The sequence below is a fragment of the Neohortaea acidophila genome (assembly GCF_010093505.1).
Source record: "Neohortaea acidophila strain CBS 113389 unplaced genomic scaffold BDY17scaffold_1, whole genome shotgun sequence".
NCBI classification, from domain to species: Eukaryota; Fungi; Ascomycota; class Dothideomycetes; order Mycosphaerellales; family Teratosphaeriaceae; genus Neohortaea; species Neohortaea acidophila.
Genome location: NW_022985510.1, coordinates 42,733 through 69,442, shown reverse-complemented (window position 1 = coordinate 69,442; position 26,710 = coordinate 42,733). Strand labels below are relative to the sequence as shown.

The following is a 26,710-nucleotide window of genomic DNA, read 5'->3' as shown; positions in this document are numbered from 1 at the left end:
CGGAGCAATGTTGCCTCGGGAAGGGCCGTTGTTGTCATCCCGCTGTCAGGCTGTAAACAAATGTCCGCTAGCTCCATCCTACCACTCGAATACTCCGCGACATTCGGAGAGATTCACATCGGTTCAGTACTCTGCACTCGACGATACGTTGTTCGCCAAGGCCAATAGAACACTCATCGACCGCACAATGCACTCGCTTGGCGGGCATTGCGCAGCCTGAACCCACACGCATCTACCCGCATTCCACCCACCACACAGACACATTCCTCCTCCGCAATACCCAAGATGCCGGCATCAGAGAGAGACCTCTCTCGCGACCGCGAGTACGGGCTGAGACACCAGCATTCCTCTTCCGACTGTGGAAGGTCGAGCGTGCCCATGTGAGTACAACAACGCTCGTCAAACTTTCGCGACCATGACAAGGCTATCCGAGATGGGATGGGCAACACCACGACAGGATGCAACTGCTGACATCTATCAAACGTAGGTGGGACAGCTCCGATCCTGACCGCGCTCCGCCTCCTCTTCCTCTCAACCCCTCGCACACTTCTCCCACCAAAGCGAACACATCGAGCGGTATTGCCGCCGCTGCCAGGCAGATTGTGGAAAAATGTCGCGAAAGCGCTCCATTGTCCTCCTACACCTCCAATCGCGAACAGTCATCACCGGAGAGATCGCTGGTGAAGGGAAGCCAGCATCGACGACTCAACACGCTGCAGACAAATAGCGTCAAGGACCTCCGCAACTATCTGGACAATCGATCACCGGAGCGGTCGCCAGAACGGCCGTTGGAGAGGCGTTCATCAACCAGCGGCTTCTCAACCCCAATCCGTGAGAGCAGTCGAGAGTTACTACCTTCTTCTCGCGAGCGCTCCACCACCCCTACGCCTGTTTCAAGGGACTCATTGAAGGAAATTACTACTCCTACCCTTCGACCATCCACACGCTCCCCAACACGTCCCCTACTCGGCGAGAACACTCCTCCATCTGCGACCATGCGAGCGTTGCAGAACATGCAAGTTCCCGAGCCTTCCTTGGTCGACATCACCAATGGACCCACCACTCCAACGGGCCTTCGACCGAGTGCTGCGTACGATTTCTCCAGCCAGCTGCTGAACCTCACAGCAATCGCAACCAATCTCCAACAAGAGATGAAACAACTCAGTCGCCGAAGCAAAGACAATGCTACCGATCTCATCAGCCTCAAAGATGCGACGAGCAAGCGCGACGAGGACATTCGTAAGAGTCTGCGCGACCTCACCACCAACATGTCCACTGGTTCTGCACATTTCCTCGGACCTCCGCCTGGATCGACGAATCGGAGCACGAGCAGTCTCGGCAACATCTTGGACAGCAAGCCCTTCAACTCCCCTCCTTCAGCGTCGAAAGGATTCAACCTGCCGAGAGCTTCAAGCGCACATGGCTTCTTGGAAGAGAGAGTCGGCTCACCTTCTCCATACTCCATCGAAGGCGCGGCCAGTGTGGCCATGCTGGAAAAGATTGTGCGAGAAATGGTGACGAAGGACGGGCAGGAGCGGCTCCAGTCTTCCCTCTCCGAGCTACTGGAAAAGAGTACCAAGGAGAATAGCGCAGCAGCCAAGAAGGTCGAAGAACTGTCCGCGTTCATCAAGGAGAAGTCGCATTCGCAAGCCGTGGTTCCCTTCGCAAAGGATGGTGGCCCTCCAAGGCTGGACCTGAATTTTGATTCTCCCGGCTTAAGGACACGCGAAGCAGGCGGTCGGGAGGCCGTGGTGATGGGGCTTGACGACCAAATCATGAAGATGCTGCAACGCATTAAAGACTCGATCGCACATTCCGGCGGCACAACGGCCGAAGTCAAAGGATTGGTGAGAGATCTGAGAGGCGAAGTGTTGGGCATGGGACGAGAATTGGGACACAAGCTCAACAAAGTTACGGAGACCCAGCTTAACACTACTCTTGATCGATCGATCGAGGCTGGCCAGGGCACGCTGGACACCGACGAGATCCAACGAATCGTGGAGGAAGGTATGAGCGAGTTGAAAGACCACATGACTTCGTTGTGGAAGCAGCGATCTCAACAAGACGACGATTCCTTCAGGCAATTGGCAAGCACCGGCAGTGCGCCGAACAGCGATGAGATGTTTACCGTTGTGAAGCATGCGCTGGCTGAACATGGTGGAGGTATCGCTACAAAGGACTTTGCTGTTGCGCAAAACGACAACAACATCGACCGCGAAGATGTCCTGGAAGCAGTCAAAGAAGGCCTCAAGGACTTTGAACCCAACATCGAGTTGCAGCAGTTCGGTTTGGAACGTGACGAAATCCTCACCGTCTTAAAGGAAGGCTTCGAACAGTACGAGAGCACTCAACCGGGATCCTCGACCCTCGACAAAGGCGAAATCTACGAGGCAATGCACGAGGCTCTCAAAGATTTCCGTCCGCCCCTCCCGGAGGAGCAAATGGAGCAGATGAAGGACGACATGCTGCGACACGTCCGTCAAGCGCTGCTCGAATACATGCCCGACACTTCAGCCGTAGCACGCACGGATGAAGCAACTCGCATCGCCATCATCGCGGCGGTCCAAGATGGTCTGGCAGAACATGGCTCCGCAGCGCCTCGTGAATTGGAGATCAGCCGCGATGATCTATTCGCTGCCGTGAAAGCCAGTCTCGACGGCTCATCCATTCCGTTCGGCGGGTTTGGCGAGCAGGTGATCCAACAGCTCCACGAACTCATCGATGGCATGCGAATGGAGTTTAAAGAATACACTGCCGCCAACGGACGAGATACCGAGCAAGTTCTGGATGCGATCAAAGACGGCCTTGAGCGTCTGCGCGCGGAAATCGAGAGCTACGTCGACCGCGCACAGGATGTCACCGGCAAGGATGAGATTATCGAGACGGTCAGGTCTGGACTGGATGGCTTGCATGGCCCTGGCTTCACCGGAGGTAGCCGCGATGAGATGCTGCAGTATGTCTCTGGCGAGTTTGAGCGCCTACACCGAGCCATTGGAGTCCAAGGTTCCGCTCGTGACCTCGGTGACGGGACGCACAATCCGATCCTGGCCGCTGAGATTATCCTCGCAATCAAAGAAGGTCTTGACGAGTTGAAGCATCACTCGCGTGGTGTTGCAAGTCGAGAGACTGGTGAGGACGGCCCCGGCGAGGAAATGCTCGAGGCGATGAGGGAAGAGTTCGACCAGCTCAAGAGCTCCCTCCTCAACGCCAACGCCATCGACAAGAGCGAGCTCATCGAGACCATGCAAGACAGCATGGGTGCTATGCATGCCAAATTCAGCGGCAGTCAACTTAATGGCATCTCAGGAGGAGCAACTGAGGAGATCATCAACGAAATCCATGCCGAGTTCAACGAGGTGAAGCAGACGCTGCAGGCAATCATTGGAGAAGCCGACAGGGATTTCATCATCGCAGGCATTCGGACCTCCCTGGATGATCTCAGAGTGCAACTCTCGGCTGATCAGAGCGACGCTTCGGCTGAAGCTTTATGTGCCATCAAAGCCCAGCTGGCTCATATCAATGCAACACCTCACAGTCGTGGAATCGACGAGGACACCAGCACAATCCGTTCCGGCCTCGACGAGCTGCGCGACACCGTCAGTAAGACTGGCGTCAATGACGAGTTGCTCGAGGCACTGCGCGGCGAGTTTGAGAATCTGAGGGGTGCCATCGCTTCCAGCGGCAACACGAATCAACAGCATGAAGAGATTCTGGACGAGCTTCATGTCGGCTTGGACGATCTGAGAACTCACGTCGATAAGAAGTTCGACAATCCCGATCATGCCATCAAGCAGCATGGCGACTTGCTGGATGCGCTCAACGACGGGTTGGAGTCGATGCGAACCGATATTGTCAAAACTCTCGACAAGCCTCTGGATATGACCGTCAACTACGAGATCCTCGACACGCTGAAAGATGGCTTGGCGTCACTTCGTGTGGACATGGACAAGTTGAAAGGGGGCGATGGCGCTTCCATCATGCCTGGAAGTGGTGAGGTTGTCTTGGCGGATGGAGCTGCGGTTGGTCAGGCCAGAGATATGAATGGAGATGCTGATGCGACTGCTGCTCGACCAACAAATGTCGATCACGGTGAACTGGAGAAAATGCAAGTCCTTCTTGCGCAGCTCCAGATCAAGATCGAAGCCATGGATGCGACCATGCAGGATCTGCCCGGATTGAGCTCTGCTCGATTCGGGGATGGTGCAGCGATCAAAGATGAGATTGCTGCGGTGGCAATCACTCTTAAAGAGATACACGACAATGTCTCGGCAATTGCTGGAAAGGATGGTGTCTCCGCTGCGGATGGTGCAGCAACCAAGGCAGATACCGACGCCATCGAGACGCTGCTTCGCAACACCAAGGCCCAACTGGAAGACATGGCTTTCCCGGATCCTGCGAGCCTCGTTACGAAAGAGCATCTCGACGCCGTTGAGGCTGCTGTCCGACTCACCAACGACGGCATCGATGGTCTGGTGGACAAGCTCGACAACAGCGCAGCAGCAAGGGCGGACGTCGCAGTTGTGGAGGTCCTTGCTCAAGACATCAAGACCGCTCTTGACGACGTGAAGCACACCTTGAAGCATGAGAAGCCTGACCTCATGACCAAAGCCGATCTCGACGTTCTTGGCGTTATTGTGACGGAGATCAAGACCAGAGTTGGCGAGATGGAGCTGCCGGATCCCGCAGACCAGCCTTCCAAAGCCGATATCGAGCAACTGCATGGCTTGATCAACGATTTCCGCGAGAGTCACGATAAGATGCGTGAGAGCTACGAGACGGATATCGCAGTCACTGCCAAGGCATTTGACGATCGGAAGAAGGAATTCCTCGACACCATTGAGGAGATCAGTACTGTCAGGAAAGCTCTCGCCACGGTGAAGGATGAGGTGATGGGGAAACTGGGCCACGGCGAGTCGAGTCTTGACGATCTGGGCGAGACCTTGGACGAGCTCAAGGAGAAGACTGGTCCGTTGGGTGATGACCTCAAGCAACTCATCGAGCAAGTCACCCTCGAGTTCCAACGCTCTCACACCGCAGTGGACTCCTTGAAGGCCGATCAGCAGCACGCGATGGACTCTTCGAAGGATGCTGTCGTCTTGGAGGTTGGTGAGAAGTTCGAGACGTATTTCGACGGCCTGATGAGCAAGTACGACGATGCTCAACGCGCAGCAGAGGAAAGCTCAAAAGTCATGGAGAGCAAGGCTGCCGAGCAAGAAGGGCTGTTGAATAGCATGAAAGCCATGGCTGAGGAGCTACGACTCTCCATCGACACACTTGGCAGCACTCTGACCACTTTCCCCGAGACAATGGAGAAGCTGGTGGCAGAGTCCAAGACGGTGTTTGACCGGGTCGACGATACGTACAACAAGCTGGACGAGACGCAGGCGGGCTTGAAGTTTGAGCATTCCGTCACCCGCGACGAGGTTGCGAAGATCTTAGCCACCGTGGGCAACTTGCAGAGCGATGCAATGGAGCACAACCCGCGCTTCATGATTGCCATGAAGGAAGTCCAGGCTTTGATCGGGCAGCACTACGAGCATTCTCAAAAGGCATCCGAAGCGGCCGCAGAGCACGCACAAGCTGTGAGAGATCTGCAGGAACAAGTTCGCGGAATAGGATCCCAGAACGAGGAACTGAAGACGAATGTCAGCTCTCTGCCACGCTTGATGCCCGCTCCGTCTGCAGATACCGTGCCGGTGCCGGAGAAGTTTGATGATACCGCCATCCACGAGAAACTCGACAAGCTCATGGGTCAAGCGCAGGAAGGCTCGAGCTCGTCCACCCAACTTGAGCGTCTGGACCAGATCCATGAAAAGGTCATGAGTACCGCGGCGGAGGTTTCGGCATTTGTGGCCATGCAGACGAAGCAGATCACGGAAGATCACCTGAACAAGGAAAAGGAAGCCGAAGAGCTCGCACTGCTCCTGGAGAAGCGACAAGCTCAAAAGGATGAAATCGAGGACGACATCACCGTGCTGAATGAGGAGAAGGATTCGTTGCGTACGGCTGTGGAAGCCTTGCGAGCGGAGAAGGAGGCACTCGTCGCCCACAAAGCCCGTCTGAGCGCGGAGGTATCGTCTTTGGAAACGGCGATGCAGATTCGTCGCGAAGAGCTTCACGACATGGATCACAAGGCCGAAACCATTGAGCGCCGCATCCTCGAAGGCGTGATGAACCAATCACGCATGCTGCTTCTCACGAAGAACGTCAAGTCGGCTCCGGCGCCAAAGAAGAAACCGCAAGGCCGGGATCTCCGCATTCCTAGCAACAGTTCGGCCGCCTCGGCCCAGACTGTTACCTCTTCATTGCCGGCGCTCAAAGCCAACCATGCGCTGACGATGAAGTCGCGGCCGGCTCTGGCGAGGAACGATGGAGCATTGAAGCCGAGTCCTGCTACTGCGGAGCGGCGTATCATGTCGCTTAACCAGATCAACCATAACGTGCCGACTGGTGTGAGCGCCTACTCCCCGACGCGAGCGCTTATCGGAAGCAACCTGCCGAAGCGCAGCCATTCGGTGCGAAACGCGCCCGCTCCGCGCAAGCCTTCGTGGGCCGCGAAGAGAATCGCAAGTCTGGCGGATCACGACAAGGAGAACGACGCGGCACTGTCAGACGTCAGCGAAGACGAATTCCAGCGGCCCGAGTCTCGCGATATGCCTTCGGAGCGCAGTGGAAGCGGGATGTACTTGTCGCGATCGCACAGTCGCATGACGGACGGGGATGATGCGCACACCGGCGAGCCGCGGAGCAGCATTGCGCCCAGCGATCTCTCGTACATGACGGGCAGCTATCTGACCGGCAGCAGCGAGGCGGATCGAAACAGTATCGGCCGCGGCTCCTCGGCGAACGCGGTCCTCGGCCAGAGCACTTCTCTCATCGAGGAGGATCCGAGCGAGGAGTTCCATGAGCTGGATGGCGACGAAGAGGACCACACATCAGATCGCGAAAGTGCGAACGAGCAGGAGACTGCACGAAGTGGTGGAGGACAGTGGCTGCTTGACGCGCCGCATCAACACGCGAAGGAGCTGCAGATCTACGCTCCGCCCAGCGATAGTGGACTTGGGACGGACGCGCCGACTACGGCTCCCGCGTTGAGTTGCATCGGGAGGGATTATTTCGAGTGAGGAGTGAGGTTGAGAGGGAATGGCGTTCGTTTTGGGAGCAAGGGGTTGTGACGGGGAGATGGACGTTCGTTTGAAGCGAGTTTACGCTTTTTGGGGTGGAGCGTTTCGAGCGTGATGGGTTTCCGTCGTTCTGGTTTTGTCTCTTTCGTAGCTTTGAATTGTACTCTCGTTCATTAATCTTTCGTGGCCGTAAACGTCAGTTCTGTCAGCTCTCTGACCGCCGGCTGTCCATAAATTAGTGTGGTAGTATGTAATAGTTAAGCTAAAGTACCTCAACCCGAAACCAATTCACTTCTTCGGCTTGAAACGTCCAGCTTTCCCCGCCACCACCTGACGATTTGATGATGCTTAGCGGTCTGTCTGAACTCTCACTCTCGGAGACATTCTAGAACTTCAGGCACTGGAAATTGGGTCGTCATGACGTTGCCATGACGGTGTTAGAGGGCTACCACGAACCTAGTGCTGTCTGCGCGAGAAGAGACAGGTAGGCGTCGCGTACGGTGAACCGGGGTAGACGCCCCCTACGTGGACGAGGCAAGGTCCAGATGTAGGTTGCCCTGTTTTCTCGTGGCATTCTTTTACCCCTTCTCCTCGCTAGATTGCGAATTGCCCCTGGAAAAATGCCTCTAGCACACCCGCAGGACGACCGTAAGGTCACGAAGCAGAACCCCTCGGGGTCGAGCACTGAGGAGATCGCGAACGAGCCTGACTGGGCTCGGGCCGGCCACGAACACTACGCGGGCTATAAGAACCGGAGCGGACGAAGGCCCGGGGTAGTGGGCAGGAGCGATGAAGAAGACGAGGTAGATGTGCAAGCCAGTTGGGATGAACTCAAGGAGACGCAGCAGAAAGAGAGAGACGGACACTTGGTGAACTGGCAAGATGCCATCAGGAGCGAGAAAGACCTCTCGCTCTACCACCCCGAGGGTCATCCCAATGGCTGGCGCTACGTTCTAGACTATACGGAAGATGGCATTGGAAATCAGCAAAAGTGGCCCGCCAATCTACGGAAATGGGAGAAGCAGCGCCAGCAGCAGGAGAAGAAGGAGCAGCAACAGCAAGACCCAAAGAACCAAGGCAAAGACAAGAGCGATCAAAAGTCCTCCCAGCAGAATGGCGAAGCTGATCACAACGGCGAGGGCGAGGGACAGCAAGACAACAGAAGCGAGGACGAAAAGCTGCGAGACAAATACACGCCCCAGCAGATTGCCTTGCTCAGAGCCGTCCAGCACGAGAGTGAGTACATGGCGAATCTCGAAACGAACGACGGCACCGGCCATTCCACCGTCCGGAACCGCACCACCATTGCCATCGACGAAGCCGACCAGTTCACGCCCGACAACTGGGTGCCTCGCGCTCCTGACCTCTTCCGCCTGACCGGCAAGCACCCCCTCAACGCCGAAGCACCGTTGCGGGAATTATTTGAGGCCGGCATGATTACACCAAACGAGCTTTTCTACGTCCGAAACCACGGTGCGGTTCCACGCCTGCTCTGGGAGTACCATCAACTCGAAGTCTGCTATCGTGGCCAAAGCAAGCGTTTCTCCATGGACCACATCAAGTCGAAATTCCACTCGATCAACATTCCCGTCTTCGTGGGCTGCCAAGGTGGGCGTCGTAAGGAGATGAACATGCTCAAACGCACCAAAGGCTTCGGTTTCGGTGCCGGTGCTATAGGCTGTGCTTACTGGAAAGGCCCGTTGCTCCGCGACGTTCTTATGGCCTCGGGCGTTCCCGCGCACATGCCCGACGAAGACAGGAAGAAGTATCATGTTCATTTACAGGGCGCAGATAACCCGGGCCAGGCGTTATACGAGACCAGTATCCCGTTTGAATACATCATGGACAGTACTAACGATGTCATCTTGGCTTACGAGATGAATGATGTGCCGTTGCCGCCGGATCATGGCTATCCAATCCGCATCATCATACCGGGATATATTGGTGGGAGACAGGTGAAATGGTGAGTCTGTCAAGCTATACACAGTGCGAAAGCGAGCAAGCCAGCTGATGCAGCGATCCTCGGTGTCCAGGCTGCAGAAAGTCTGGGTTAGCGACAAAGAGAATGACTCCTACTACCACATCTGGGATAACCGTTTTGTTCCGAGTTTTGTCACGACTAACGACGACGAGCTCGCAGTGGCCATGTTCCATCACCCCGATACTGCTTTGTATGAGCAGTGTCTGAACTCGGCCATCACCGTACCTCATCACGGCGACACAATCCCGCTGGAAAATGTCGCAAAGGGCGTAATGTATCGCGTCAAAGGGTTCGCTTTCAACGGCCGGGGCGACGCGATCAAAAGAGTCGAAGTCTCGCTCGACGATGGAAAGTCATGGTACTACTGCATCCGAAGGTTTCCCCCGGCACCCGTCAGACACGGAAAGAAGTATTGGACGTGGTGTTTCTGGCATGTCGACATCGACATCGGAGACATCGTTTCCGCACCGAGCATTCGAGTACGGGCATGGGACGTGAAGATGCTCACTCAACCAGAACAGCCAACATGGAACCTACTGGGCTCGTTGAACAACGCCCAGTACACCGTGAAACCAGAGATGGTCAACGACGACTCCCCCCACGTCCTCTTCCGCCATCCAGTCGAGCCGGCGAACAAGGACGGCGGCTGGATGAAAGAGAGCGCCGAAAATCTAATCGCCGAGGCCGCAATGAAGACCGACGCTCCGAACAAACAGTTCACTCGTGCGGAGATAGAGAAACACGACAAGGAAGACGACTGCTGGATCGTCATCGACAACAAAGTGTACGACGCAACGAGCGTCATGTCGTGGCATCCCGGTGGGAAAGCGCCGATTATGATGCATGCAGGCGCGGTGCACTACGATACCACCGAGGAGTTCTCCTCCGTGCATGATGACTACGCCCATCAGAAGTTAGACGGTACGTACCTTTGTCCCGAGATGAGTTGTATGCTGCTTCTCACATGATGTCTCCAGAATGCGTTCTGGGCGTGGTCACGGACAAGACGAAGAGCTTCATCGAGCGGACGCGGCAGGATAAAGCGAAATCTGGCACCGAGATCCCCGCCGACCAGGCCTTGCAGAAGCACCGTTGGGTGCCAGCGAAGCTCTTAGAGCGCGACTGGGTCTCGCACGACACCGCAGTCTACAAATTCGCCTTACCCGGTGACACGGAATTTTTGGGCTTAGGCACTTGTCAACATATCGAGTTCGGCTTCCACCTGCGCGATCGCATGCTGATCCGGCAATACACGCCCACAAAGCCTGTGCTACCGCGAGATTGCGGCATCGATGCCGGTAACGATGCAGAACTCCACGACGGGAGTGGGAGCTTCCAGCTCATCGTGAAGACATACTTCCCTGACGAAGACCAGCCCGGCGGAGCACTCTCCAACATTTTGGCTGCGATACCCATTGGAGAATCAGTAGAGATGCGAGGTCCCACAGGTGAGATCGTCTACCACGGTGCAGGTAAATTCAACATCGTCGGCCAAGAAAAGTCGTTCAAGAAGATTTCTTTGGTGCTTGGAGGCACTGGGCTGACTCCCGGGTATTCGCTCATCGCCCGCATCAGCTTGGATCCCAAGGACACGACGGAGCTTCGAGTCATCGATGCCAACAAATCCGAGCAAGACATTCTGCTGAAGGAGGATCTTAGTCGCTTCGAACAGGAGAGCAACGGCCGGCTGCGCATCACTCACGTTCTAAGCCACCCGAGCGATGGATGGAAGGGCCTCAAAGGGCATGTCACGAAAGAAACGATGCGAGAGCATCTCTTCCCGCCGGCCGAGGATAGCTTGGTGCTGCTTTGTGGGCCGCCGTCGATGATCCACAAAGCGGCGCTGCCGGCGTTGCAAGAGTGGGGATATGATCCGGATACGAATATGTTCGGGTTGTAGAGAGTGATGCAATGGGTACAAGAACGAGATGTGCGCTCGGGTTGGTTATGGAAGATTACATCAAGCCCACTTGCCCAAGACACTCATGATGACCATTCCCACAACGAGTCCCGCAAACGCAACGCTGATCTTGAGCAGTCCAGCGTGTCTCAACGGGCCATTCCACCATTCCTTGTACCACATCTCCGTCACGCCGATCCACAGTACGATGCCGGCGCTGAAGGCATTCAGCGTGCCAATGGCAACCTAGCTTCGTGTTGAGAGCGGTTGAAGAGTAACCAATTCCGTGTCATCTGCACCGCATTTTCGGGACGGCATTGCTGGATGATATACTGCCAGAGCGAGCACGCGGCTGCTGGTGCCCAGCAGGAAACTGCCTCATGTCCAAGTGCCAACCACAGTGATGGCCCTTGGCTTCATGGTGCGCCGAGTCCCATCTCTACGATGGCGAGTGAGGTGTCGTAGAGTGTCACGCCGAGCTGGCATGTCTTCGCCGCGAGCCGCCGAGAGCCTCTGACTGCACCTTGATGGAAGTCTTGGTTATTGCTTCGCGACGACAATGTAACGGAACGGTGTGTTGCAACGATGCTATCCATAGCAGTATCTGCTCGAAGGCTGTGCTTCATCTTGGCGGAATGCCACGCCCAGGTCAGTCGTTAAATATTCTACACTTCGATGGACATGGCCAAGTTGCATCCGCGACTCGGCGAATGTGACGCAATCCGTCAAATCTTCGGGCTCTCCGAGGCCGCGACGATCCAATGCCCAAACTCGATGGCTAGATGCTCGGTGTGTTCGTCAAAAAGAATCTGCGGTGATGCGGCCGGGAAGAGGATGCGGGTTCGAAAATCACAACCATCGTCCACGTCTCGGAGCTCTTGGAAGCCGTAGAGGAAGGCGGTGCCGTCGTCTAGCAGGCCGGTGTTGGCAAGCTTGATGGGATACGCAGGATCGCCGTACGCCTTGACAAAATCCGGCACTTCGGCCTCGATGTCCATCTGTATCCGACACATGTGCCGTCCGATCGTCTCGACGTTGCCAATGAAATATGGGCCCAGAGCGTAATGCTCGGGGTGCGCGGGAGCCATGAGGTCGAGGTACAGACTGCGCCTGCCATGCGTCGTGCCGTCGTGAGCGGCCAGAGCCCCGAACCACGCGAGAAATTGCGTGGAGGTAAGGCCTTTGGCGTGAAAGTCGACCCGCGACTCTTTGAACTGGCCGTGCGATTCTTGAATCAGCTGTTTGAAGTAGTGGTCGCCGGCTTCGATCTGCGTGTCTAGCAGCTTCAACATGGTCTGCTCGTCAATCAGGGTCTTGAGGTTTTGAAGAGCTCTGCGTGCCGCTTTCAGCTCCCACGCACTCCTTTCCTCCGTCGAGACCGGTCGGCCGGTCGGCAGGGAGCATGCTAGAGAGAAGCCTGGTGGAGAGGCCATGTCGAGATCTCAGGAACCGTAATGTCTTTTCCTGCATCCATTCGTTCGAGCTGCCTGACGCCTTTCAATGGATTCCTTATATCTCTTGCGTCGTCCAATCAGTCAGCCTGATTCCGCCTTTACATAAGGTAAGCACTAGACAGCCTCACCCCAGGCTACCATCAATGCATCGGGGCAGAGGACCGTGAGGCCTGCATCCTCCTCAGCTCGATTCCAAAAACACATTTCAGCTGAAACTAACTTCCTTTACATGTAATGTAACATATCCCCGATAGCGTCATAAGGCCTCGGCCGTGTTCGTTTCGTGCTGCCCATTCTTCGTCTTAGTCCACATTCCCTCGCGTCAAAATGGCCGAGTCCCAGACCAAGTACTCAGAACCCGACTACGTCCAAAAGCAAGACAAATCCCAGTGTCCCTTTTGGCGCGCTACGATCGCGGAAAGGACCCCACCAGAGGCAAGTGTCTACTCCGCCTACCAGAGATATGTCGCGTTGACAAAGCTACCAATCAGACCCATGAGCTTCTCGAGACCTACAGCGGAATTCCTCACAGCGAGCATGACGACCACATCCATCGTACCCGCGATCGCCTCTGGGAAATCCGCCAATATCCTTGCACCGGCGGTGGAGGCTGGCTAAAGGCGCAGCTCTGCCTGTCCGCGGTCTATCCGGAGGTGATGGCTCGGGCCAAAGCCGGCGAGACCGTCGTCGATATCGGCACGTTCATTGGCCACGATCTGCGTCGCTTGGTGGTTGATGGCGCGCCGTCTGACCATCTCTGGGGCATCGATATCGCCAACCACTTCGACGTCGGTTTCGATTTCTTCCGCGACCGTGAACGCTGGCAGGGGAAGTTCATCGAGGCCGATTTTCTGACTGTCGAAACGAATCCGACGCTCAAACCCCTGCGAGCCAACACCGACATCGTTTTCATTGCCTCCGTACTGCACCAATGGGACTGGGTAGGGCAGGTGCGCGGCGCCACGGCGCTCACGCACTTCACGAAGCCGGGCTCGCTGATAGCAGGCTTGCAGATGGGCAAGCCGGTTGCCGGCGCCGTCGTGATGCAAGGCCTGAAAGTCCCGTTGTACATTCAAAACCCCGAGTCGTTTGCCAAGCTGTGGGAGGAGGTGGGTGCATCGACGGGCACACGCTGGGAGACCCAGGCTTGGCCTCACCCGTGGGAATGGATTGGAATTGACTCCGCCGAAATGGCGTGGATGGGGCCCGGGGTGCAGCTGTTGGAGTTTGCTGTACGCCGAGTGGCGTGAGACGGGCGGCGACTTCGCAAAGACTGTCACAATCGTCTGTTCCCGTTTCCTACCTGTATCCCCGATGGACCAACCAGGGTCAGCAGGTATTACGGTTCGCTGATCACGCCAAAGTTGACGCATAGATTGTTCCTGAAGCACGTTATATTATTGTATGAACACGAAGTCTTCTCCATTGGTATCTCCCAGATCAAACGGCATGTGCCGATTACATACAGATGGCATTTCAGAGGGGAAAAGCGGCTATAGTTTCGCCTTCAGCTTCGCACCCGCTCCGTTGGTGAAGTAATCTTTCGCAGCAGCCTATCGAAAAGCTGTTAGCAAGATACCACCGTTAAACTCGAAATGGAAACTCACCTTCGCCTTGTCCACCACAGATGCATCCTCCACAGTTGCCGGCACCGTAATCTCCTTATCAAACTCGCCATTCAAAGCATTCTCGACGATCTCCTTCAGACACCGACGAAGCGTCTTGCCGCTGCGGGTCTTGGGGATGACGCCGGGCTGGGAAATGAAGCCGCCGAGCATGGCAATGGGGCCGATGTGTTTGCGTAGCCGCTCATTGAGATCCTTGAGCAGGTCATCGGGGGGGTTTTCGAGCCCGACAAAGGCAAATGGAATATGGCCTTTCATTTCGTCGGGGATGGGGACGACGGCGACTTCGGTGATGTCGGGGTGGGTTCCGATGGCTTGCTCGATGGCGCCGGTGCTTAGACGATGGGCGGCGACGTTGATCACGTCGTCTGCTCTTGACATGACCCTGACCCGGGGAGTTAGCATGGACTCTTCGTGCTTTGGTTGGGAATATCACTTACCAGATGTATCCGTTCTCGTCGGCCAAACCAGCATCGCCAGTGTCCATCCATTTCCCATTGAAGCGGCGTAGATAACTCTTCCAAAATCTCTCATCGTCCCGCCAAAGCGTAGTGAAACCCGACGGGGCAAATGGAATGCCGAGGACAATGTTTCCCATCTCTCCAGGCCCAACTTCTTTCCCGTCGTCGTCCACGATTTTGATTTCAAACCCTGGCAAGGGCTTTCCAGCAGAGCCGGGTTTGATGGGCAGCTGTTCGGAAAACTCGGTGTCGGCGGCGTCAAAGGCGACATTGGGCATCAACGTCAGGCCAGTCATGGGGCTTCCGCTCTCGCTTGACCACCAATGATCGATGACCTGGGCGCCGGGGGCAGCGTACTTCTGCACAAGGTCGTGGTAGAGATTGATGATGCTCGGCTCCGATCTCTCGCCTGCGAGGAAGAGCGCCCTCAGGTTCTTCAGCCCTCCTGCCTCTCCTCGCTTCTTGAAGAACTTGTTTTCCGGATCTTCCTTGCGTATGGCTCGCAAGGCAGTGGGCGCGGTGAAGAAGGTATTGACTTTATGCTCTTCCAGCATCCTCCAGAACGTCCCGGCATCAGGAGTTCCGATCGGCTTGCCTTCGAACAAAACTGACGTGGCGCCGGCGAGGAGAGGAGCGTAGAGGATGTAAGAATGCCCGACAACCCATCCAATGTCGCTGGCCGTGAAAATGACGTCGCCTGGGCCGCGGATACCAAAAAGATAGCGGATGGAGAGATTCAGTTGCACAGCGTGGCCGCCTGCCGTTCTCAAGACTCCTTTGGGGAGGCCGGTTGTCCCGCTGGTGTAGATGATATAGAGGCCGTCGGTGCTCTTGACAGGGACGTTGTCAGCCTTCAATCCACGCTCTTTGGCCTTGGCCACCAGTTGCTTCCAGTCACGCTCGCCGTCTTGCTCCGACAAATCTTCCCACTTGCTCTGTTCGCGTTGCCAGATGATGGTACGTTGTGGTTTGTGCGGAGACTCTTTTACGGCGCCTCGCACCATGGGTGAGTAGGGCAAGGGGCCTTTTGCGCCCTCGATGCCGCAGCTGGCGGTCAGGATGACTTGTGCCGAGCTGGCTTCAATTCGTTGAGCGAGGGAGGAGGCGGAGAAGCCGCCAAAGACGACAGCGTGTATGGCGCCGAGGCGAGCGACTGCGAGGATGCCAATGAGAGCAGCGGGGATCATGGGCATGTATACACAGACCACGTCTCCCTTGCCAACACCCTCCTCTTTGAGCACTCCCGCCAACGTGGCCACCTCTTCCTGCAGCTGGGAATAAGTATACTTCTCCTTCTGCTTCGTGACCGGGCTGTCCCAGATGATGGCGACATTATCTCCATTGCCAGCTTCAATGTGTCGTTCCAAGCAGTTGTAGGTGGTGGAGATCTCGCCGTCGGGGAACCAGGACCACGCGCGGTGCTCGGTGCCGGAGTCGAGCTTCCTCTGGGTCTCCGCATAAGCATGCGTGGGCTCCTTGTGCCATACCAGCTGCTTGGCCTGACGCGTCCAGAACTTCTCGGGGTCTTTGATGGACTGCTCGTAGGCGTCATCTTGCTTGTGGCGAGCAATGCTCGCTTGGCCACGGCGGGCCATGGATGGAGCTGGGGCTTGGACGGGGAAAGGGCGGGTGGAGGGGATGGGAGGGGGACGATGGCTGCTGGAGAGGAAGTTCCTCCATCCACCTGACACTCGCGGCACCACGGCGGGCGAGCGGCAGGCGTGGAAGAGCCACATTGGGCTTGCTTGGCGCGGGGCTGGCCAGACCAGCCGGGATGAAGGGGGCGAGGTGTATATATGCGGAGAGTCTTCGAATTGGACTGCTACACTCTCTGCAGTGAACAGCGGGTGCTTATCGTATATACCATACGAGTGCTGCGTCGCTGCTTACTGCTGGGCGGAGATGGCGCCGGCGCTCCTTCTCCGCATTGAAAGAAGCAAAAACCCGGGGAAAGCTGTGGCCTAGGAGCGCGCCGGTTGTGGGGAAAGGGGGATCGTCGCCGGTTGGCCTCGGGAGTCGAGTCAGGGCAAAAAGCAACGTGGAAGGCCATGGTCTTTTTCGTAACATGAAGAGACGCCGGTGACATCCAACTTCTTGTTCATCAGGCGGCAATGGCATGACACTGCCAATCGTCCTCTCCGGCGGCCAGAGTCGAGGGATGTCACCCAGCGCAGTAGAACAAGGCCCAAATCGGCCACGAAGCCTTGCCGGAGAAATGCCACGAGCAGCGGCACAGAACACACGCGCACTGAAGAGAGCGGTCAGATGAATGACGAAATCAGCGATGCATCATTTGGAAGACCCGACAATCCAACAAGGAGAGCGTATTGAGCAACTCACGTCCCTTGCTTGCTGCGAGTCTCCCGGCCGCATCGCGTGGAATTCGACTGGAATTCCAGTAGGATGATGTTCCATTGCAACAATACTCCCGAGGATCGCGATGACTGCTTTGATTGCATGATGTGGTGCGTGGCGTAGGCAGGCTCGTCAATGGGCATACGCCCGTACCACCATTCAGACGCCGTCACCATCACCACCCGACACACCATCAACTCTCTACAAGCCTCCCACGACCCCATGGCCTTCCGGGATTGTTGACGTGCGGTACAAATAAGCCCCCAGGGGTTTGTTACGCAGAGCATGCATGCATGTTGTGTTTGGCGCATGCGTGTGCCTTGTGCCTTCCTCGGCCTCCAACGGAATTACGCAAGTGCATGCCCTTGTCCACCTCACATCCTTTTTCACCGTGACCTCATCCCCTCTCATTCTCTCAATCACTCACTCATTCAATCACTCTCCTTTCCACTGCAGCAGCGCAACATCGCGGCCTCACTTCAGTCCGCCGTACTTTCGTTCAGTTGTCCTGCCCTTCCTTCCTTCATTCCTTCATCCCACCATGATCCCTTTCTTCCTCAGCCTTTGGCTATTGCACCTGGCCTCACTGCTCTCCGCCTCCCCAACCCTCCAGCAAGATGACACGCAAGAGGTGGAACAGCTTCTCGCCCGACGTCAGACCTCGTATCTGCCCATCACCGGAATCCAAGAGTTTGGAGTCCAACCTCGCCTCGAGATCCGGCAGTTGCAACAGAATGCCGACCAATGGAATCTCTTCCTACTAGGCCTCAGTCGCTTCCAAAACACCAATCAGTCTCAAATGAACTCCTACTACCAGATCGCCGGCATTCATGGCCGTCCGTACATCCCTTGGAACGGCGTAGGTCCTGCCCCGCACCAGGATTCGCCCGGTTTCTGCCAGCACGTCTCCAACGTCTTCGTCTGCTGGCACCGCCCTTACCTGGCTCTCTTCGAGCAGACGTTGTTTCGTCACATCGTGCAGGTCGTAGATACCTTCCCCGCAGGCCGCCAACGACAACGCTACGCCGAAGCAGCTCTATCATGGCGATTGCCGTATTGGGATTGGGCAATGACGGTAGCTGACGAGGAATACGCCTTTCCGTCGAGCCTACAAGCAGAGAACGTCACCGTAACCATGCCCAATGGCACCAACGTCATCCCCAACCCCCTCTATGCCTACCGCTTCCACCCGGTCAGCGTGTCAGATTTCTATTACAGTCCGGTGAGCTTGCCATCTTCACCATTTACCTTCACTTTACTAACCATCCCAGTTCGCCCTCTGGAATCAGACAAAACGCTACCCGACTTCCTGGGCCATCAACGCAACGAGCCAAGACGCCCTCCTCAGTCCCATCCTGGCCAACAATCAAGTCTCTTTCCAGAATCGCTTGTACAATCTTTTCACCTTCTACGACAACTTCACCGAGTTTGGCAACGAGGCATGGATGCAGCCTGGTATATCGAACGCCGACAGCCTCGAGTCTCTGCACGACGTCATTCATTCCATCGTCGGCTCAAATGGGCACATGACATACTTGGACTACTCTGCCTTCGACCCCTCATTCTGGCTTCACCATGCCATGGTTGACCGCTGCTTCGCTTTGTGGCAAGCCATCTATCCCGACAGCTATGTCGAGCCGATGGCTGCCGTCGAGCAGACGTACAACGTTGCTGTGGGTACCGTTCAAACCGAGAACACCCGTTAGCACTCCCCTTCAATGCACACTCTGGCTTGGACTAACGATTGATAGCGCTGGAACCGTTCACCTCCACATCAAACGGCACTTTCTGGTCTGCGGCCTCTGCGCGATCCACTAACACCTTTGGCTACACCTACCCAGAGCTTGAAGGCCAGCTCAACGTCTCTGCCGTGAAAGCCGCCATCAACAAACTCTACGGAAGCAACGTCGGCAGCGCTGGTCTTTCCCGCCGTGGCACAGATAAGCGAACGTCCATTCCTGCCGTTGCTCAGCATACCTCGGGCGAGGCTGTCAACGATGAACACCGCCAGTACATCGCCAACATTCTGTCGCAAAAGTTCGCTCTCAACGGCTCCTATGCCATCTACCTGTTCATGGGCGACTTCGACCCCAATCCCGCCACGTGGCCCACAAGCTCCAACCTCGTCGGCACTCATGCCGTCTTCGCTGCACTGGCCCTCGTTGATGCTTCCAGCAATCCGCAATCCAAGACACTGGGAAAGAAGTCCATCCCAGTCACCGGAAGCGTCCCGCTCACGGCGATGTTGCTGTTGAAGGAGCGAGCTGGAGCTTTGGCCAATATGGCGCCAGTGACTGTCGAGCGTTATTTGCAACAGAACTTGCAATGGAGGGTGGCGATGGTAAGACGACGACTTCCCAATCCTTGAATAATGCTTTGCTGACCACGAAACCCAACAGTTTGACGGGACAGAAGTGCCGGTGGAAAACGTCGCTGATTTGACTGTTACCGTCGTCTCCGCCGAGGTACAACCCGCAGCTTCCAGTGACGAGTTTCCACGCTGGTCGAACTTCACCGCACTGCCTCATATCACCCGCGGACAGAAGGGCGGTTGTCTCTAGAATGTTCGGTGCGAAGCGGAAGGGGAAGTTCGGTGAACATGTCAGAACAAGAGATATGCTGGTCATCATCTTCGATCCAGAACTTCATGTATGCAAGCCTCTCGTTTCGCATGATCGCAGTCGACGCCATTTCTGCTCCAAGTCTTCTGTGCAATCCCTTAAACCAAGGTATAAAGCCAAGCAACACTGTTGGGATGCCGCAGTTGCGGAGCCAGTCCGAATTAGGAAGGAAGGATGGAGCTCAGTACGTACACACCATCTTTTGCACAACCCCATCCTTGTCATTTCCTGCCCCTCTTCAGTGAAACTGTAAGCTCTGCTGCCGACGACCTCTGATCTCCGCAAGTACTTAAACACAGTTGGTATCCATCTTTCATCTTTCATCTTTCTACACTCTTCTGGTCTTCTTCAAAATGGGTTCTGAACGGTATCCGCTACAAAACAAAGGCATCTTCAGGAACCTACCTTCCTTTGATCCGAATATCAAGGGCTTGACGGCACTTGTCACGGGAGCAAATGGCATTTCCGGCTTCCATACGATGCGGGCGTTGCTGGTACGTGATCGACGAGTCTCTCAAGTCTGCCGCTGGTCTAACAATGTCTACAGGAATCCCCGCAACGCTGGACAAAAGTCTGGGCTGCGAGTCGCAGACCTCCACCGGAAGAGATGATGGCTCTGCTGACGGCCGAGGAACGCTCGCGTGTCGAGCACGTCGCTTGCGACTTTTTGGCCGAGCCAGAGGTTCTCGCTCGCCAGTTGACCGACAAGGGAGTCACTGCCGATTATGTGTTCTTCTGTATGTCTCCAGAACGCCGAGAAGACATCACGCTGACAGAGGTAGACTCGTATGCACATCCGCGGCCACCAGAGGGCCAACAGATCTGGTCGAATGCGCAGGAGCTGGTGGACGTTAACAGTATGCCTCCGACGCAAGCAAAGACAAGGCCCGTGCTAATGGTGTATCACAGCTTCGTTGATCCGCAACCTCACACAGGCAATGGACATCGCAAACATCGTTCCCAAACGCTTCCTTCTGCAGACTGGAGCCAAGAACTACGGGCTGCATTTGGGGCCAACAAGGACTCCCCACGTTGAATCTGATCCGAGGGTCTTGCTCGAGCCAAACTTCTATTACCCGCAGGAAGACGTTTTGCAGGAGTACTGCGCAAAGCACAAGATTGGGTGGAATGTGATTTGTCCCGCTTGGGTACTGCAGCCTTTCTTTCGAAGAGGCATACATTCCACTGAACTCCTCGCAGATCATCGGCGCAACACAGAACGCGGCGATGAATGCCCTCCACCCTTTCGCCGTGTATGCAGCTGTCAAACAACACCGCGGCGAGAAGCTCGATTTTCCTGGAAATGCGGCCGCTTGGCTCGAAAACCACGAGCACAGCACCGCGCAGCTTACGGGATATCTATCGGAGTGGGCAGTCCTCGAAGACAAGGTAGACCAGAGCAGTAGGCGATCCAGCGATGCATCGTACTGATCAAAGCATAGTGCGCCAACCAGAAGTTCAATGCTGGCGACAACAGCCTGTTGCCGAACAATCGTCTCTGGCCTGAGCTCGCTCGCTGGTTCGGCTGTAAAGAAGTCGGCCTCCCCGAGTCGGATGATGCGAAGATCACTACAATCCCTGGTGGCGACAAGCCTACTCCCATTGGATATGTCTCTCAACCCGGGTTTCATTTCAGCTTCACTATGAGCCACTGGGCACAGCAGCCTGAGAATGTCGAAGCGTGGAAGGAGATTATGAAGAAGCATAAGCTCACTCACAACCCTTTCGACGACCCCGAATGTTGGGCGTTTGCAGATGTTGCCGCGGTGAGTTTGTTTATTGAGATGCTGCCCTGGACTATGCTGACTGCCTTGATTCAATAGTGGGGAGGCCGTTTCCAGCTCAGCACAAACAAAGCCCAAAACTTTGGATATACTGGGCACGTTGATACTCTGCAGAGCCTGCACCGGGCGTACAGCGAGTTCAATAAGATTGGCATGTTGCCTCCGATGGTAGCAGATGCGAGGCCTTTGCAGTAAAGTAGTGGTTGTTCAACATGGGGATCATCGCATCGTTCACTTCATCAATGGATTTCTATCTTCCGAACCCTTCGGAAACGACAGTCCAACTTCTTTCCACCATCAATGACAGGCGACGAAGCACTAAGTACAGCGTTGCAAGCGTCTTGTCCACGTTGAGAGTACCAGACGATGATGACTGCAAGACAGCCAAAGTTAGAACGACGCCCAGAATCATGCCCAACATCACGGCCATCGGATGGTAGAGAGCATTGTATGCGCGAGCACGAGCATCCCCAATCCACACGCTTTCGCCTTTCATCCGGCGAGCTGCCCGCAACCCGGGCAGTCCGTCCAGACTCCGGCTGTTCCATTTGATCCGATACTCGCCAAGTGCTTTCTTTTCGATTTTGTTGACCATCCATTTCTCGAGCATATGCCTGTCGTCGAATCCCCTACGGGACGCCTGCTTGAGCTCTCCTTTCTCTACCGCCCCTGGCTCTATCGCTTTCTCAGTCTCACCCAAGTCGCTGCTCTCGACGACAGGCACCGCATAGCCGCAAGAGGTTTGAACCTAGCAAGGTTAGACATGATCAGTACTTTGCCGAAATTAAGCCCACCTTCCAGATGTCCAACAACACTACCGCTCTTGTTCCTGGAATCTCCGCGAGTTTCATAGCAGCTATGGTTTCTTGGAAGGCCGGATGATCATGCTCCACTACCCGCCCGGTGCAGAAGAGTCGCAGAATGCGAGGCTTGCTTGAGAAGCTGCAAAACATAATTGTGAGCCGTCCATTCTCGTAGATGTGTGAGATTGTCTCCGTCCCGGAGCCGGTGAGGTCCAAGTAAGCGGCATGATTTTCGTCAAAGATGGCGAGAGTGCTGGACGGTACGCCTTTCGGGGAGAGATTGATGTGCCGTCCGTAGGTGGGCGCAGAGGCTGTAAAGAAGACGGACTGTTCAAGTGCCCATTCTTGAAGATGAGGCGGGAAAGAGTCGTAAAAGTGTGGCATCCTGCTTGTGTTGTGGTGATGGAGGAGGTCAATGGCGATCACGTTCAGTCATACCCATAGAGTGGGGTAATGCGAATGCGGAAAGTACCTCATGCAGGTACTGGCTGAATATCATTAAAGCAATACTGATGCCTTCATGTCATGAGTTTCCCGCACAGATGCAACGCTCACAACGCCGTCGCTAATGTCAAAACCCGATGGTCCCTCATATCAGTTTCAACGACCGCTGCCAGTTGCCCTTGGACACATGAGAGAGATAATTGGTCTTGAGCTCCGCTTTTTGCAGCCGGCGAAAAGCCTCTTGGATATGCCGATGGTCAACGGGTGTTCGTGCTTCTTGAGGCGGATCAAACAGTCCCGGCTCCCGTCTTCGCTTCCTCCCCCGCTTCTCCTCATCTCCACCGCTCTCGCGCTTCAGCGCATCCTCGGCAGCCTTGACTTTGAGCGCCTCTTCCGTCAGCAAAGTCACAATCTCGTACGTGAGGAAGCCCAAGATGTCGATGATGTCGTCGTTCGGCTTGCTCTCAGTCACCATGCCAAAGCCCGCCCATTCCTTGAATCTTTTGCCTTTGCGAAAGGTGAAGGATGCTTGCCGGCATTCGGAAAAGTGCAGGTACTCCTCCGCGTTCATGCCCTTGGTGCGATCGTCGGCCTGCTTGAGTCGCTGCAGCGTTGCCGCATTCATCTCCTCTTCCTCCTCGTCTTCTTCGTCATCCCTCTCGGGCACTTGCTCCGCGTAGAAACTGCTCACATCCCAGGGTAGCCCGACCTTGGCCTTCTTCGTTTTGTTGTTCCTCGTACCCACGGCCGGTCCAGTGCCCAGGGTAGGGTCGTTCGTAGCGAGGTCAAAGTCGTCGACACCGCCGGCATCACCCCCACCGCCGCCCTTTTCATCGCTATCCTTGGCGCTTTTCCGGACATCTTTCCAGGACAGGAAAGTGCGTAGCCGGGACACTTTGGCTTTGTCGTGGCGAATCAAGAAGATGAGATCGTCTGTGCTGATTGTGCGGACCCCGCGCCGGCCAGCAAGTTCTGTCGCGCGTCGCAGCTGGGCAGAGGCTTAGTTGTGAATTGAGGGTGTGGAGTGGAAAACGGACCATTTCCAAAACCTGCTGTTGCACGATTCCTTCAATCATGCTCGTGGTCTCTGGTGAGACATCGCCAGTCTCGCCCGAGACGAACATCATCTTATGACTTTTAGCAAGATGTGAGAGCCGATGCTCGGGGCTCGCTTACCTGCTGGATCTCCGTGCGGTATTTCGCCCGAACATCTGCCGCCATCTTGCTGGAGAGGAGAATGTAGTGCGCAGTCGTATCAGTATGTGTCGGAACACGCGACACGAGCACGGAGGAGATGGGGCAGTCCACCTATGTTGTATGCGCGATTGTTCACCTCAGCATTGAATGCTGCAGCGGCATGGACTGAACGGCCGGCCCGAGCCTCTCACGCTAAACTCCAACGTGAACTCAATTTGACCGCATGCGACATTCCGTACAAAAGTTTGAATTTACCTGCCCGTCGAAGCAACGATTGCAAGTCTTCCCAAATGCTCTACATCATTGGCCTCGGCCTTGCCGACGAGCGTGACATTTCTGTCAAAGGGCTGGAGATTGTCCGCAAAGCCGATCGAGTGTACCTTGAAGCCTACACGGCAATCCTGCTGGTAGAAAAGGAACAATTGGTGCGCCGCATTCCAGAATTCTACGGAGCAATGATGCTGATCGTGCATAAAACAGTAGGAGGCGTACTATGGCCGCCAAGTCATCCTCGCCGACCGGGAACTGGTCGAATCCCAGAGTGACGAAATCCTTAGGGATGCCGATACCAAAGACGTTGCTTTCTTAGTCGTTGGTGATCCGTTCAGCGCCACCACGCACACCGACCTTGCGCTACGCTGCAGACAACACGAGCCTCCGGTACCTACCAGAACATTGCCAAATGCAAGCATCCTCACTGCTGTGGGTGCCACTGGCTTGTCTCTGTACACCTTTGGGCAGACAGTCAGCATGGTCTTCTTCACCGACTCCTGGAAACCTAGCAGTTTCTACGATCGCATTGCCGAGAATGCACGCCTCGGCTTTCACACGCTGGTCCTGCTCGACATCAAAGTCAAGGAACCCGATCTTCAGGCTCTCGCACGCGGGAAGATTGTCTATGAGCCGCCGCGTTTTATGACGGTCGCACAGTGCGCAAGCCAGATGCTAGAGATCGAAGAGGATCGACAGCAGGGCGTCTGTGGCAAAGAAGCATTGGCGGTTGGTGTGGCTAGACTTGGGAGTGCGGATCAAGAAATCGTCGCAGGGACGCTGGAGGATCTGGCTGCTGCAGATCTGGGACGCCCGTTGCACAGCCTGGTTCTATGCGGGAAGAAGATGCATGAAATGGAATGGGAGTTTGTCAGGGGATTTGCAAAGGACCTGACCAAGTTCGACGCAATATGGAAGCGGGATTATGGAGACAAGAATTGAGCATCTGTTCGTCGTCTACAGCTTCGACTCTTTTACCGGACCCAGCACACTCTCAATCGCCCGCGCAGCCCGATCGACAATCAAATCGGCGTCCGCGATTGAGATATTGTACGCCGGCGAGACGACAATGAGATCGCCGTTCGTTCCGTCTGCCACCCCTCCGCCAGGAATGAGCGAGATGCCAAACTCCGGTCGCAGGCCGTTGGCATGGATGGTGGGAGCAATCTTGTCTGCCACTGGGAAGGGCTCCTTGGTCGCCTTGTCTTTGACGAGCTCAATCTGGAAATTGTCAGCTTTGGCCAGTACGTCTTTCTTGTACAACACCAGACTCACTCCCCAAACAAGACCCCTTCCTCGAATATCACCCACGTTCTTATGACCTTCAAGACGATTGCGAAGAGCCTTAGACAGGTACTTGCCCATCTTCTGGCAATTCTCAATCAGCCCTTCATCTCGAATCACCTCCTGCACTGCCAGGGCCGCTGCGCAAGCCACCGGGTGGCCGTGATAAGTTTGGAAATGTACAAAAGCGCCGGTGCCTTTGGAGAATGTATCGACCACCTGCTTGCTGATTAGAAGCGCCCCAATGGGCATGTAACCGGCTCCCAATCCTTTGGCTGCCGTTGTGTCAGCAAGATTAACCCGGCATCAAGAAGTAAATGGCAGAACCAACCAACTGTTTGTAAATGTGGAACGACACCCTCCTGCTCCCATGCATGCAGAGTGCCAGTACGGCCCATCCCCGCAAAAACCTCATCAAGAATGAAAAGAGCCCCGTGCCTGTCGCACACCTCTTTCATCGCCTTGAGGTAACCGGGCACAGCAGGAACTCCGCCGAGCGTCTGCAGACAATCTCGTCAACGAGAGTCAACCATCTCTCACATGAAAGAACTCACCAAACCTACATCAAATCAGCGGCTGTCTCGCACGTCTATGGCATCCCACTTACCTCCAAGCGTCTCTGCGCAAAACGCAGCCACCGTATCCGGCCCAACTCGTTGGAACTCCTCTTCAAGTTCATTGGCGAGTCTCTGTACGTATGCTTCCTCGGTTTCATTATCTCCAAGATATCGATAAGTATAACAAGGCGAGACGTGGGTCATTTGATTGGAAAGAATCGGAGCGTATGGTTTCCTTCTGGCCGCATGTCCGGACAAGGCAAGCGAGCCAAGGGTATTGCCATGGTAGGATCGATCCCGGGCAATGAAGCGTGTGCGTTGCGGCTGGGGCTCTGGCAGCTCGAGGAAATACTGGCGGGCCATCTTCAGCGCTGCCTCGATTGCTTCCGCCCCCGAACCGCAGATAAACACCTTTTCCATCTCGCCATGGGTGGAGTCGGTCAGGAACGTGGCCAGCTTCTCATATGCATCGGTGGCAAACCAGGGAGAGAAGCAATACTCCACGCGATCCAATTGATCCTTGATCGCCCGTTTGACTCGGGGATTGCCATGACCTATGCACGACACCGCGGCTCCACCAGAGGCATCGAAGATGGAATGGCCGTCCGCGGTCTTGAAGTAATGGCCTTGGGCGCCGACAATCTTGGGCGGGTTGGCCGCAAGCGTTGCGTGCAGCACCGAGCTATGGCTCGGCTGCTGGTCGGTCGCGAGGGACATGAGTAATGATTAGTTGGAGGCGTCTTTTCTTTCGTCAGTCAATTGGCCGCTGCTGCATTGCTATCGACGTTGCAGTGATGAGGGTTGGTTCACAACATTACCGCCTGCCGAAGCGGGGCATCCGCAGATCAAG

The 26,710-nt window shown here is 55.6% G+C and overlaps 11 protein-coding genes across 11 annotated transcripts; 6 read left to right on the top strand and 5 right to left on the bottom strand.

The window, feature by feature from the left end:
* The first annotated feature begins 94 nt into the window (after nt 1-94).
* BDY17DRAFT_735 (uncharacterized protein) lies at nt 95-7,434 on the top strand. Its single transcript, XM_033738662.1, has 2 exons — nt 95-380; nt 488-7,434. The coding sequence occupies exons 1-2, from the start codon at nt 286-288 to the stop codon at nt 7,122-7,124; spliced, it is 6,732 nt and encodes a 2,243-aa protein (XP_033593569.1). The 5' UTR covers nt 95-285; the 3' UTR covers nt 7,125-7,434.
* A 310-nt stretch (nt 7,435-7,744) lies between these two features.
* BDY17DRAFT_244547 (uncharacterized protein) lies at nt 7,745-11,005 on the top strand (the record flags this gene model as incomplete). Its single annotated transcript, XM_033730544.1, has 3 exons — nt 7,745-9,087; nt 9,158-10,026; nt 10,083-11,005. The coding sequence occupies 3 exons, from the start codon at nt 7,745-7,747 to the stop codon at nt 11,003-11,005; spliced, it is 3,135 nt and encodes a 1,044-aa protein (XP_033593568.1).
* A 725-nt stretch (nt 11,006-11,730) lies between these two features.
* BDY17DRAFT_319567 (uncharacterized protein) lies at nt 11,731-12,438 on the bottom strand (the record flags this gene model as incomplete). The annotated part of the gene is made up of 1 exon (XM_033736291.1): nt 11,731-12,438. One exon carries the CDS (start codon nt 12,436-12,438, stop codon nt 11,731-11,733), a length of 708 nt encoding a protein of 235 aa, XP_033593567.1.
* A 174-nt stretch (nt 12,439-12,612) lies between these two features.
* BDY17DRAFT_739 (uncharacterized protein) lies at nt 12,613-13,882 on the top strand. The gene is made up of 2 exons (XM_033738669.1): nt 12,613-12,894; nt 12,951-13,882. Exons 1-2 carry the CDS (start codon nt 12,787-12,789, stop codon nt 13,707-13,709), a joined length of 867 nt encoding a protein of 288 aa, XP_033593566.1. The 5' UTR covers nt 12,613-12,786; the 3' UTR covers nt 13,710-13,882.
* Nucleotides 13,883-13,952: 70 nt separating this feature from the next.
* Nucleotides 13,953-16,140, bottom strand: BDY17DRAFT_243945 (uncharacterized protein; the record flags this gene model as incomplete). Its single annotated transcript, XM_033730486.1, has 3 exons — nt 13,953-14,012; nt 14,067-14,469; nt 14,525-16,140. 3 exons carry the CDS (start codon nt 16,138-16,140, stop codon nt 13,953-13,955), a joined length of 2,079 nt encoding a protein of 692 aa, XP_033593565.1.
* Nucleotides 16,141-17,441: 1,301 nt separating this feature from the next.
* Nucleotides 17,442-19,461, top strand: BDY17DRAFT_244407 (uncharacterized protein; the record flags this gene model as incomplete). Its single annotated transcript, XM_033730528.1, has 4 exons — nt 17,442-18,122; nt 18,172-18,601; nt 18,652-19,241; nt 19,300-19,461. The coding sequence occupies 4 exons, from the start codon at nt 17,442-17,444 to the stop codon at nt 19,459-19,461; spliced, it is 1,863 nt and encodes a 620-aa protein (XP_033593564.1).
* A 413-nt stretch (nt 19,462-19,874) lies between these two features.
* Nucleotides 19,875-21,619, top strand: BDY17DRAFT_328568 (uncharacterized protein; the record flags this gene model as incomplete). Its single annotated transcript, XM_033737854.1, has 6 exons — nt 19,875-20,015; nt 20,069-20,378; nt 20,431-20,669; nt 20,722-20,910; nt 20,964-21,287; nt 21,345-21,619. 6 exons carry the CDS (start codon nt 19,875-19,877, stop codon nt 21,498-21,500), a joined length of 1,359 nt encoding a protein of 452 aa, XP_033593563.1. The 3' UTR covers nt 21,501-21,619.
* Nucleotides 21,556-22,492, bottom strand: BDY17DRAFT_319562 (uncharacterized protein; the record flags this gene model as incomplete). Its single annotated transcript, XM_033736290.1, has 2 exons — nt 21,556-22,053; nt 22,100-22,492. 2 exons carry the CDS (start codon nt 22,490-22,492, stop codon nt 21,556-21,558), a joined length of 891 nt encoding a protein of 296 aa, XP_033593562.1.
* Nucleotides 22,493-22,697: 205 nt separating this feature from the next.
* BDY17DRAFT_243718 (SPT3, positive regulator of Ty transcription) lies at nt 22,698-23,773 on the bottom strand (the record flags this gene model as incomplete). The annotated part of the gene is made up of 3 exons (XM_033730460.1): nt 22,698-23,540; nt 23,590-23,679; nt 23,729-23,773. The coding sequence occupies 3 exons, from the start codon at nt 23,771-23,773 to the stop codon at nt 22,698-22,700; spliced, it is 978 nt and encodes a 325-aa protein (XP_033593561.1).
* Nucleotides 23,774-24,039: 266 nt separating this feature from the next.
* On the top strand, nt 24,040-24,961 carry BDY17DRAFT_319560 (tetrapyrrole methylase; the record flags this gene model as incomplete). The annotated part of the gene is made up of 2 exons (XM_033736289.1): nt 24,040-24,174; nt 24,233-24,961. The coding sequence occupies 2 exons, from the start codon at nt 24,040-24,042 to the stop codon at nt 24,959-24,961; spliced, it is 864 nt and encodes a 287-aa protein (XP_033593560.1).
* Nucleotides 24,962-24,976: 15 nt separating this feature from the next.
* On the bottom strand, nt 24,977-26,577 carry BDY17DRAFT_243545 (pyridoxal phosphate-dependent transferase; the record flags this gene model as incomplete). The annotated part of the gene is made up of 4 exons (XM_033730445.1): nt 24,977-25,240; nt 25,295-25,578; nt 25,635-25,814; nt 25,911-26,577. 4 exons carry the CDS (start codon nt 26,575-26,577, stop codon nt 24,977-24,979), a joined length of 1,395 nt encoding a protein of 464 aa, XP_033593559.1.
* Nucleotides 26,578-26,710: the final 133 nt, after the last annotated feature.

Excerpts from the sequence above, each read along its gene's own strand:
- BDY17DRAFT_735 (XM_033738662.1), top strand. The coding sequence starts at position 286 with ATGCCGGCATCAGAGAGAGACCTCTCTCGCGACCGCGAGTACGGGCTG. Across the intron at positions 381-487 it reads GGAAGGTCGAGCGTGCCCAT|GTGGGACAGCTCCGATCCTG; the intron begins GTGAGTACAACA and ends TATCAAACGTAG.
- BDY17DRAFT_739 (XM_033738669.1), top strand. The coding sequence starts at position 12,787 with ATGGCCGAGTCCCAGACCAAGTACTCAGAACCCGACTACGTCCAAAAG. Across the intron at positions 12,895-12,950 it reads CGGAAAGGACCCCACCAGAG|ACCCATGAGCTTCTCGAGAC; the intron begins GCAAGTGTCTAC and ends GCTACCAATCAG.